This window comes from Nycticebus coucang, chromosome 5, assembly GCF_027406575.1.
Source record: "Nycticebus coucang isolate mNycCou1 chromosome 5, mNycCou1.pri, whole genome shotgun sequence".
Taxonomy (NCBI): Eukaryota; Metazoa; Chordata; class Mammalia; order Primates; family Lorisidae; genus Nycticebus; species Nycticebus coucang.
The window spans coordinates 113175994-113188667 of NC_069784.1; the positions used below are offsets into that span (position 1 = coordinate 113175994).

Sequence of the window (12674 nt, forward strand, 5' to 3'; positions counted from 1 at the left end):
GTTTGAGAGGCTGAGAACAAATAAAGCTTGAAGTGTCCCACATACCAGCTCTGTGGGGAGGTGGAACAGCAACCGTGAGCCTTTTGGAGGAGGCTCCATTGAAAGATGTGTCAATGACCTGGTGATGGCCCAAAAAACAGAAAAGGAATCGATTGAGTTCAGGCGGGGCCAGAAGGCTCTGCTCACCACCTCTCTGTCTCAGAATAAAAGTGCTCACATAATCCCTACAGCTCTGTGTAATTTCACTTGAATTGAGCACGAGTGGTTAGAAATCTAAACATCAGTTCTAGCTGTTCATAATATAAAATCTCCACTGAGGGCAAAACAAAAGGATATATGATGAAATTGGAGGAAGGAGCTTTTAAATTATATACAATACTTTCTTTTCTGTGTGATTCATAAAATATTGAAATAGCACAGTGAAAAAGAGGCTAAGATCTCCATTCACAGAAATTGGACAAGATTTCCAGGGACAGAGAAAAGAATCTGCTCTTTGAAAATTGATTGGCTTTAACTCAATTACATGCTACTGTTGGCATCAATTACAGCGTAAACTTTTTATTTACTCATCACACAGCAAAATGATTCTGAGCAACTTAGGGCAGGGTCCGTGTCACTTAGGAAGATAGTAAGACCCACAGAGTTAGTTAATCAATGTTGTTAACTACAAAAATGGCATCAACCGAGAAAGGTCACCCGTAAGACCTCTATGCAAAAACTTCTTGTTGTCCTAATGATATAGGCACGTGCAGTTTTATAAGATGGAAAACTTAGAACACTTGTAACTCTGATGACTAAAGATGAGCTTTCATGCACTCTTCTCTGGCGTGTTTCCTGGCAGAGGAAGAATAGAAAGGGCAGACCGAGTCCATTTTATTGAATGACCTTATGATCTAGCAGAAGTTCTGCCCATTTTAAAAAGAGAAGACCAGACTCTAATCATCCAAACTGCCTGTCTTCCCTGCTGATTTTATTTAATTCTTTAATGATGACTGACAGCATTTTAATTAATCTTATTCTGGATTTCAGTTTAGGATTAAGACTCAAATCCCAGCTCATTCCAGCCCGCTCCTGACAGGTGGGCTTCCACAGACTACTACCAGTCCTGGATAAAGTATCTTTAACATGATTTATGATTGTGAACAATCATAAATCTTGTTTTCAAGATTAAGTATATAGGGAGAAAGGAAAAAATGAGATCCCATGAATTAGGAAAACTGTTACATTCTCAGAACAGAGATTAGGATTCCAAACACCAGATGCCTCCCTCCCCACCACCCCAACACCTTAAAAAAAGTGGATTTCTGTCCTCTCGCTTTTTATTATTATTAAATCATAGCTGTGTACATTAATGCAATCATGGGGCACCATACACTGCTTTTATAGACCCTTTGACATATTTTCATCATGCTGGTTAACATAGCCTTCTTAGTTCCTCTTGTAGCTTTTATTGAACATCTGCTTCCAGCCTTCTCTAACTCTCAGAAAATCTGTGATTTTCCTATGTACAAAGCTCCACTGGGGATGTTTTGAAGAAGTATAGTTAGCTTATGCTTTGTACACTCAAAATCGTAATCAGTAAAGTTTCCGGAAGGAGGAAACTATGGGTTTTCCTCTGTGTGTTCTCTACACTGATTAGCAAAGTGTCTGAAACATACAAGTGCTTTACACATTGTCTCGAATGAGTGAATGAACAAATGATCTGACTAGAAGATTTCCAACAGTAGAGGTCACAGGAGAAGATCTAGCGCTGCGCAAGGTGGGATCTGAGGACGTACACCCTCCACACTCTCCAATATGGAAACCACAAGGCACAGCTGACTAGTAAAATTCAAATTAATTAAAATTTAATGAAATGAAAATTTTAGGTCCTCAGTTTTATTGATCATATTTCAAGGGGCTGCCATAGTGGGCAATGCAGAGAACATTTCCATTATTGCAGAAAGTCCTACTGGACAGTGCTGGCCTAGACAGAGGGAAATAGAAAAGCAACGAGGTAGGGATGGACCCTGCTTCCTAGACCAGCTCTGTCTCACAGACGGTGAGAACGAGAGGATGCTGGGGCCCCCAGATGCCAGGCTAAAGTGCAGAACATGACAATGGGAATCCTCTTAGAAAATGCATTTAGAGCAACATATACAGCTGAAGTGAAAGAAGAATTGGAGGAAGAAAGCTAGTGAATAGCAAAAACTAAGAATGAATTATTACGAAAAAAGACCAGGGTTAGGCAGAATGAAAAGGGGGACTAAAGGTCGTCCAGAAGAGAAAGATCCAGGACTGATATCTCAAGATGGAGATTTCTCAAGGAAGAAATCAAAGATGACCCCTCCAGAGGGTTAACAAAAATATGGAGGTAAGGAGAGGAAATGGCTTTAGGAAAATTCATTTTAATATTACACAGTGCCCTGCCCTCCCTCAGAAGGCCGGGGTCGTCAGGACTTGGAGAAGCAATGCAGGCAGCCTCCTCTGACCGCCTCAGGTTAAACTAGAGTGATTTCCTCATGGCAGTCTTGGAAATTACCAAGGTATAAGAGCCCACAAGAGCCATGGATACAGTCTTAAAGAAAATGGCAGAAATGTGGCCTCTCGGGGTTCTAGCTCAGGGACTAAGTGCAAACTTCCTAGGTTGGAATCCAGGCTCCCTTTTCTATTGGCTGTGTGACCTTGGGTCAACATACTGAACCTTCCCTGTGTTTCAATTTCCTTATCTGTAAAATGGGAGTTATTATGAGGTTGTTATAAGGATTAAATTAATTAACATATGTAAGGTGCCTGGAACAGTGCCTGGCACATACTAAGTTCTATATAAATGTTATAGTTTTTTTTTTTTTTTTTTTTTTTGTAGAGACAGAGTCTCACTGTACCGCCCTTGGGTAGAGTGCCGTGGCGTCACATGGCTCACAGCAACCTCTACTCTTGGGCTTACGCCATTCTCTTGCCTCAGCCTCCCGAGCAGCTGGGACTACAAGCGCCCGCCACAATGCCCGGCTATTTTTTGGTTGCAGTTTGGCAGGGGCTGGGTTTGAACCCACCACCCTCGGCATATGGGGCCGGCGCCCTACTCACTGAGCCACAGGCGCCGCCCAAATGTTATAGTTTTATCTCTGCTAGTTTAAGGGAGTAGACTCCACAACCATGAACCTAGCTAATGTTTCTGAAGAGGAGTTTCTCTACTGATTAATCATATTGTTTTTTACAACAAAAAAACACCCGTGATAGTTTTACCCTCGGGAAGGACTGATAAAGTACATTGATAAAGCTTTGCATGATGTATTTCTCTTTTGGTCTTCTAGCTGACGGAGGGATTAAAAAGAAATATCGTTGTAACCTTTATACTTCTTTTACCTTTCAGTTACATTGGGTAAAATTCTAAGGAATAAGAGTGAAATACACCAGACTCTTATTTCTAATTAATTTTGTAGCTACAGACCAAAATGCTGCTCAAATAAGATCTATCTAGCCCAGTGTTTTTTAGCCCTTCGTAACTCACAGCACACTTAAACCTATAGTTAAACTTCCACGGCATAAATAATGTTGATCCAAAAAAAAAAAATAGTAAAAAAAGAATATACTTAGGGCGGCGCCTGTGGCTCAAAGGAGTAGGGCGTCAGCCCCATAGGCAGGAGGTGGCAGATTCAAACCCAGCTCCAGCCAAAAACTGCAAAAAAAAAAAAAAAAAAAAAAGAATATACTTACTGTGCTTTGAACTCCTTTTGAAAATAATTTAATTAGTGATCTTTAAAAATTTTCGCAGCACATTTTCCCCATTTCCCACCTACTCACTATTCCTGGTTGTTCTCAGGTGAAACCAGACTAAGGTCAGGCAGCGTGAAAGCAGAAAAGGAAGGGGGAAGGGAAGATGAAACCTGTTTCTGTAATCTGTAACTTAAAGACAGAGCTTCGTTTCATGCTAGGAAATTTCCCATTTGTTGTTTTCTTATTTCTATAGATCTTGTTCCAAAGCTTATTGTTGACTCACAGCACACCTGTTTACAATGAGCCTATTATAAATGGCCATTGACACTCTGGTATTTTAAATTTTCATGGACGCTACGAGAGTCAGGCAGATTAAGTCAGTGCTGAAGGGTTCCTAATGATGACACAGCAGAGAACATAATAACTTCTTCCAACGAGGTCATTAAAACTATTAATACTCACTTTATATTCTAGATTACCAATGTGTTTCTTTTTCTTCCATCTTAGGTGAACTTGAACAGAAGTTTGAACTGGAAATCAGTCCTCTTTGTAATCAACAGAAAGATTCAATCCCTAGTATACAAATTGGTGAGTTGGATTCGATGTCAATTTTCAATGAATAGTTTTATCACCTGTAATTGGAGACACAGGGCTGAGTGCTGTGGCTCAGGCCTGTAATCCTAGCACTCTGGGAGGCCGAGATGGGTGGACTGCCTGAGCCCACAGGTTCAGAGACCAACCTGCCTGAGCCAGAGCAAGACCTCATCTCTAAAAACAGCCGGGCATTGTGGCAAGTGCCTGTAGTCCCAGCTACTTGGGAGGCTGAGGCAAGAGAATCACTTGAGCCCAAGAGTTCAAGGTTGCTGAGATCTATGACACAACCACACTCTACCAAGGGCAACAAAGTGAGACTCTGTCTCAGAAAAAAAAAAAAAAAAGACCCCCATCTCTACTAAAAAGAAAAAAGAAAAAAAAAAATATATATATATATATATATAATTGGAAACACAAAGAAAAGAAAATCTACACACAGCTGTTGAGAGATCAGCACTGGAGGTTTAATCAATGTCCCTTTGAATGGCTGCATGCAAATTAACACTTTAATCATGACTATTCCACTAGGTAATTACCAACTAAGAAATTTTGAAAAATAGGATAAAATCTTTGTTATAGATCTTTAACTAATCTGTGTAAATTTTGTAATTTAGAATAGAATCAAAACCAAATAGAGTAGGAAAAAAGTAGCAAGAAACAACTACTCACATTCTCTCCTGGGTTTGAAGGTGAGAAGTCAGCGGAATTGGCCTTTAGGACTCTCCCAATTTGGGTCACACACCTGACACTCCCAAGGGTCCAGTCCCGAGCATGGCTCCAGCAAGCTGGCCTATCCTATTGTGGCCTAGGAGCCCATCTTTCCCTATTCCTTACTTCAAAACTTATTCTCTAAAGAGCACATGTTCTTTCAAGTGTCAATTGTGGTCAACTATTAAAGTGTGATGTCGGCACATCCAAAATAATTATTACTTTATCTAATTGAGTTATGCATGAGATCATTAAGCAAATCACACTCTGGAAATTTTAGGCACTTTAGTGGAAGAAATTGTTTTGCTCCAATAAGAATTTCTATCACAACTTAAAACACCTCACCAATTCCATCTACATTTAAAGCAACCCTTTCGTTTCCTTGTAGATACCTTCCATTGAAACAAAAGTCAGAACTTTAGCTCTGTTCCTTTCAAGTTCTGGCCCTGACATGTACCTGTTCATGTTTTTTACCTGTTCACACAGACTTCAGAAAACTGAATGCATTCACTGTGCTACAGACCTCTGCAATGCTCCAGGGTTAATAGGAGGGAAGGGGCCATCTGAAAAAAATAAACTAAAAATTAAGGAAACCAGAGCAAGTTAGAATTTGATATACTTACAATAGGGTCAAATCTAATTCACAGTCCCCAAAAGGTGTCATAAAGTCATCCTCAAGATATAGGAACAAAATAAATCTAGCTACAAGATTTGAATGGAATGTAAAAATATTAAAATAAATGTGTTGGAATTATAAGATTATTGGGCATTCATTTTTTTCCACATTATCCTTAATATTGTTACATTGTCTTCAAAATTAAGATGATTCCTCCACCCCAAAATAGAAGAGGGTAATAAAAAAATAGAACCCAGGGCTGATGATGATTCAGAATTGCTCGGGGATTTGGAGATGAGAGCAGCAGCCACAGAAAAGCAGTCTCAGCCTTAGCTACGAAAGTTCTGCAGATGTGATTCAAAATTAGACGCTAACCAAAGTCCTATTCCTGACACTCACTGTATTAAACTCTGATTAGAGAGAAAATTTTCTAGGCAACAACTGTTAATCACATTTTGAACCCCTCACACAAAAGCATTCATATTGTTAAGCACACAACCTGGATTTGCAAGACAGACCTGATTTCAGAGATTCTGTCCTGTTGTTGTCATGAGAACACACTTATTTTGTCAGATCATATGTCCTGATTTGTGGCTCAGAAAAATGTGGTTGCCATAGATACCTTTTTAAAAAATGGGATGGGAGTTGAGTAAATAGAGAAATCCCATGGATGCTACACCAGCAAATCAACAATAAAGAGAAGGAGAAGGTGGTTATCAAACCACTCAGTCCATAGATCTTTCTGTTCCACCTCTGCTGGCCCTTAGAGGTTCAGGGTTGGGAAGTATGGAGGCAGGTTAGATCAGGCCAAAGAGGAAAAGCACAAAGAGAAGAAGCGAGTCTGATAGGTGCTGCAGGCTTTAGCCCCCCAGACAACAATTCTTCTAGTGGGTCTTAAATTCAGCAGCTTTTTCCTGTCTTGACTCCCTCTGACTGAAATTGTCCCTTCTCTTTTTCCTTTCTCAATCCAAAGTGAGAATTTTCTGAGTGCCTTTCTCCAGCTTACATCTGATTTTCTGTCTAAGTAATTCAGATCATATTTACCCAAGTGGAACTAGGGCTTAATATCCCCTCCCTTCCTCCACTCCTGCCCTCTCTCCACCAAGTTCTGAATTATAAAAAGAAAGCTATTCATCAAACGAATCTCTCATTGGTGGAATCTGTAGACAGCTGAAGAGAAAGAGGATTTCCTTCGATCTTTCTCTCCTTTGAGGCCACTATCCCTCCTTGTTCCCCCTCCTCCCCTCTAGGAGGACAAGGTCCAGCAAAGTCAGCTCATCCCTTGAGGAGAGAGGCTGGCACAACACACTGCTGGAACATGTCCCCAAGTCTGAGAATGCAGAAGCCTTCCTTTATTTGGAAAACTGCTTCATGGTGCCTAGTCAGACTTTCAAATAGCTTTCCTAACTAGCATAAGAGGTATTTATTTATCTGACAAGTAGATGTATAATCCTAGGGTAACAGGTAACTTCGGGAAGAGCATTAATTTTTTAAGTGTTGAATTTTAAAATGTTGGCTGTATCAATTTTTTATACTTAAACTTGACCAATATTTGCACTTGAACTTTAGAATAGTATAATTTTGCAAACTGTCTTCTTAGGTACCTAATATCTAATCCTTTTTAAGGTGACTGATAGAAATTAGACATGGAGAATGTAAAGGAGGTAAAGAAAATTCAAGAATAAAAAGCAAAATGTGAAATCCTTATTTGATGACTCCCTATCGAACCTTTTCAAAATGCCAAATGCAGACATAAAGTCACTGGCTTAACTCTCCTCCATAGGTTCAAGTTCTCTGAAGCAATCTCGCAATATTTCAATCATATTTCACATAAGACAAGATTATACAGAAATGTACAGTAATATTTTGCATTGCTGTGGCCTTTTTCCATCTCTATAGCACCCTCAGAGGCCAAGTGTCTGCTATTTGTAAAAAAAGAAAGAAAAGATCAAATTAGGCCTTATAATTCACATGCCTGTAAACATCCAGGGTTAGTTGTTAGAAGTTTTTGTTATGCTGAAAAACACTCGGCTTTTCCCTCCACATCTATATTTCAAGAAAAAACAATTAAAAAACCTAAATAAGTCCAAGTGTGTGATAATTCCAACAATTCTGTCATAGACTGGATATTATGTGAGTTTAACATCATGTCTAATGTAGAAAGCACATTAATTGCAAACATGATTAGAAAACAGAAAATCTTAAATAATTAAGAGCACAGACACACAAAGGGGTCTAATATCCAACAGTCTCAGCAAGTCATGAGGACTTGAAGGCAGGTAAAAATCTGTATTGAAAATGAATGAATTTTATATAAAGTTACTTGTTTAATGTAATAGGAAGCAAGATGGTTATAAAATGATAATTTTGGAAAAAATCCTACAGGGTAAGTATATAAACTTTTCAGATGGTCTGAATCAGGAAGATGTCACCTCTCCTCCCCCTCCTGGCTTTCTTAGTTCCAGCACAGGCTTATATATATATATTTTTTTTTTTTTCCTCTCTCTTTCTTTAATTTTTTTACTTATGTATCTTTCTCCCTCTGCAAATAATAATGGCCAACACTTACTGGGCATTAGAAAGGTTGAGAACCACTGCAAGTTTAGATCATTTCTCCAAATGAGGAAACCGAGGCACAAAGCAGTTTAGTGACAAGCCCAAGGTGTCAAGCCAACCCCTAGACTGAAGACAGTCACCGTATCTATTTTGCCTTCAAATCCCAAGAGCCGAGTCCCCAGCGGGTCCCCAGGGGTGCTCGCGAGGGAGGGGGACGAGGGTTCCGCCCTTAGGTGACAGCTGTGGCCTCGCCCCTTGCAGGTTTCATGACCTACATCGTGGAGCCGCTCTTCCGGGAATGGGCGCGCTTCACCGGGAACAGCCCCCTGTCGGAGAACATGCTGAGCCACCTGGCGCGCAACAAAGCCCAGTGGAAGAGCCTGTCGCCACGGCAGCACCGGAGCAGGGGCGGCAGCGGCAGCGACCCCGCAGGCCCGGGCCCCGAGGACCAAGCGCAGTCTGTGGGGGAGGGCGACTCCCCGTAGCCGGCCTGGCCCAGCGGCCTTCAGGAAGGACTCTCTGGGTTGTGGCCTGGGGCCCTTGGAACACCGCCCTGCTCCTAGTCACCTGCCTCTCCTCCTCACAAGTGTACAGAAGCCATTTGTCACCTCAGCACCGGATAGCAGCAACTGCGTCAGTGACATGGGGGCTGATTGCACGGGCAGGCTCGGCCTCCAGCAGAACACTGGGAGTGAGAAGGAGGTGACCTGCCGAGTCCCCACGGCCCTGGGTCACACTAGGACAGGCAGCAGTCCCCAGGTCTCCAGCACTCTCCTGTTTGCATCTGACTGCTGATCTGCATGACAAAAACACCAGCACGTTTGGAACTCTGAGGATTTTGGTCTTAAGTGCAAAAGCACATATGAGAGCCTGAGAGAAAGTACCTTCTATTTTAATAATAATTATTATCAAAAATAATAATGAGTCTTTTTAACTTTTGTATTTCATGAAGTAGACAATGGATCTAAAACTTTGGACTAAGATTACTCAATGTACCCAGACTTGGACAGGGGTTCATTGTTTTGTTATGGACTTTATGCCACTTTGGGGCAGAGATTTGGCGTCTTCTCAATTTCAGAAACCACGTTTCCTACCCGACCAGAGCGGAAGGTGCTGTACAGTTCATTCCTTTGCACCGTTAGCCAATCTGTCTTTTATGGATTCAGTGACATGTTTATATTCTCACCTGTACATTTTCTGTAAATACCAAGCGCTACTGATTCCCATGCCAAAATACATGAGTATTATGGGATTGCTACCTGTATAAACAATGGCACTGTGAACAGAATACTGTTAGTTTTAATACAAGAGAATGCATTTGTAAATATGGTATAGAGTTTATTAATATACTGTTGTTTGCAGATAAAGGCCTTAACTTGACACATCTTTCCTCTTCTGAAAGCTGCCCAATTTAAATCCTCACAGATGTCTTTCTAAACTTCCATCCCACGTCCATCTTTGTGTTTTCCAGCTAAGGTCACAAACTAAAACTGAAAAAAGTCGGGGAAACATGTTGGAAACTTCATAGGCATTCCTCTTGTGCCCATAGTGTTTAAACTATGGCACCAAGCATCGTTTTCTCGGATTAATGAGATCCTTCAGCAAGTCTGAATCAGTCACTTTTCAACGCAGCAGTGGTATTTTAACAAGCCAGCTGATAAGCTTGTGTTTATGTGACTCTTTGTTATGGAACATGGTGGTGTGTCAACCTCACGGGACACATAGCCTGTCTCTCGAAAACCTTCTATGACCCTGTCATCTGCCCATCAGGAATTCCCTGCTCCCACACCACACATTTGTCTGTTCTGGCTACAGTACCAAAGTACCTTTGGTTTATGGTTGGCGTGCATTTCTTTAGTGTTAACAGTAACTGGGTTTTTTCTTTTTCCTTAACTTCCTATGAACAACTCCCCAACTGTTTAGCTGAAGTTAATATTATTTAAGTCAAGAAAATATTTCAGTTTTATGACAGACCTAACCCTCTTGGCAGGTCATTATGGTTAATTATGGCTCTCGCTAACAATGTCACCTTGGAATTTTGTTGCCATTTTTCCTGCAAACACTTGGCGATAAAATCAGTTCATTACAGCATTCTTCTCTAGGCTGCTACACGCTGTGCATTGAACCTTTCCTTTAGTAGTTTTAACATAACTCATGTTCGATAAAAATTGTTGATCCCCCTTTCTTTTTACCTTCAACGGTGTGGTAGTGGGAGAATGATTCTGCCATGGTTTCTCAAACTGGTAGAATAACAGCTTGCTCTCATTTCCTAAGTGCAAGTTGTTGGGGTTTTATTTTTTCTCCTAACACACAAACGAAATGTTAGAAACTTGACTGGTCCATAATAAGTTCCTATAGAGAGACTGAGGCTTGTAGAGTTAAGGTTTAGGGGAAATTTTGGAAAGTTGGTTATATTTTCATTAAAGTAGGAGATTGTCAGATGGTGCTAAAGAAAGTGTGAAGTTCTTATGAAATAGGTGAAGGATAAGTTGAAATTATTGATATGGATAAGAAAGGAGGTTGTGGAAACTGAACACTACATTTGGGTGGGTTTGTTTTTTTTCTTGTAATAACTATGACCTGACAAACATTTCTATATCACTTTAATACTCTGACGCTCTCAGCTTGGCCCAAAAGAGAATACATTGGTGTATTCCTTTTTCCTAACCTCTCTGACTTTGGGTTTGATGATGCAGAGAGGGGCTTTGAGTAGTTTATTTTTGTCTATGGATCAAATCAAGGAAAGAAATTGCTGGAGACAAGAAAATAGAGACAGGAAAGAAGACACTATTTTAGCTAATGAGGCCTCTCCCTTGAGTCTAGGAAACGGGCATTGTTTAAATTACAATTATATTATAATTTAAATAAATAAGATTGGACATGTTCTTAGCGTTTCCAAGTTTATAGGGCAAAAGTGCTTATGTTACAATTAGGTCTTGAAGAAGAGCCCACTGAGAAAACTGCCAAACAGCCAGTGGTTAAGCCTAATAAGTAGCCACTACTACAATAAAAGTCTGAAGAAGAATGAGATGGTGTCTAAACTGGATACATCTGTCTCCTTTGTTGGACTGTCTGGAGACAGCTTGAGTTCCTCATTTGTCGGCAAACAAAACAAACTGAACAAAAAGAAAAAAAAGAATGTAAAAATTATTTTCCCTTGCCTACTGATTGCTCTCCTGCAATAGTTCAAAAGGAGTTTAGTTACTAATTAAGACATAGCTATTGGATCATCTATAGGTTTTATCTTTAACCTTGTTCTTTTAGCCCGCAGACCATCAAAAAGTGACTTAACAAGTTTGATGCTTGCATTGCTCAAGAAGAAAGGAAAAAAGAAAGAAGAAAGGGCTATTTTTCGTAAGCTAAAGGTAAAGTGAAGATCAAATTAAGTCAGAAAGAAACTATCACTGCCAGACCTGATAGGCAAAGCCTGCTTTCCTTTTATAATAATAGCAGCAATGAATAGTCAGGACCTTATTTATGAAACCCTGGCCTCCCCATAACTCCCTGCTAGGCTAAAATCCGGGCTCTCTTTCTCCCTGCTTACAGCTTCCCACAAAGGGATTTGGAGTGTGTCCCGCAACCCTGTCTTCAGATAGTGCTTCCTACAAAACACAGACTTGTTTTGTAATCTTTTCTTATGTTGAAGCAGATCTGCTCACTGATTTGAATTTGGTTATGAGCTTGCACCTCACTGTATTTCTCCTGCTTTGTTCTTTTAAGCAAATCCTTTAAATTGTGTCATTTCGTGTATACATGTGAGGTTTGAAAAAAACCACCTTGTGAGTTTTGCTCAAAATGTGGCCTGAATATTCATTGGCATGTCTAGATGAACAATTAAAAATAAAGATAATTTCTTAAAAATTACATAATATGAAAATAGCCTGATTCTCCCCAGGTAATGTGTTCACGGCCAACCAATTGGATTGAACCCAAAGGACCCACTGCTCAAGAGAGGAAACTTTCAAGGCAAGAGCAGAGGTGCAAACATGGACCAACTGACTCACTCCACTTGGGAGCTGCAGAAATGCCCATCTGGATGAAGATGTCCAAGTTAAGGAAACTGGGCCACCATTCTGCTCTGTTTACCCAGAGTCCTGATATTTTTCTGGTTCACATTTGCCAAACTCATACATAAAAAGGAATAAGGTACATTTTAGGTTGTAAAAACATAGCAGACGCAACGCAAGAATTATTCGTAGAAAAAAAAAAAGAATTATTTGTATAGAATGTGGTCTCACATTTCAGGATTGGAGGAGATGAAGAAGAATAGAATGGTTCATGCAGGACAACTGAGTGTTCTAAATCTACCTAAAAACAGAGGCAGCAAAGGCCACCACCCGTGTTTCCCAGAAACACCTTTATTTATCTTTATGTATTCTCCCATATCGGGTTTTAAGATTTGCGTTCAGCATTCCCACTGATTCCTTAATGCCTCCCCATATTTGAATGCGAAGTCACTTTTTCATTCATGGATGTTCTATATTGTAAGGCCAAAGTCAGAGGA

At 40.2% G+C, this 12674-nt stretch overlaps 1 protein-coding gene across 3 annotated transcripts in view; it reads left to right on the forward strand.

Annotated features, from left to right (window-relative positions):
* The window catches only part of PDE7B (phosphodiesterase 7B), a 349619-nt gene extending 339476 nt beyond the window's left edge, over nucleotides 1–10143 (forward strand). For all 3 annotated transcript variants that reach the window (XM_053592273.1, XM_053592274.1, XM_053592275.1), the window contains 2 exons: nucleotides 4204–4284; nucleotides 8432–10143. In XM_053592273.1, the coding sequence (XP_053448248.1) occupies nucleotides 4204–4284; nucleotides 8432–8655 (305 nt within the window). In that variant the 3' untranslated portion in view covers nucleotides 8656–10143. The remainder of the gene's footprint in view (nucleotides 1–4203; nucleotides 4285–8431) is intronic.
* The last annotated feature ends 2531 nt before the right edge of the window (nucleotides 10144–12674 follow it).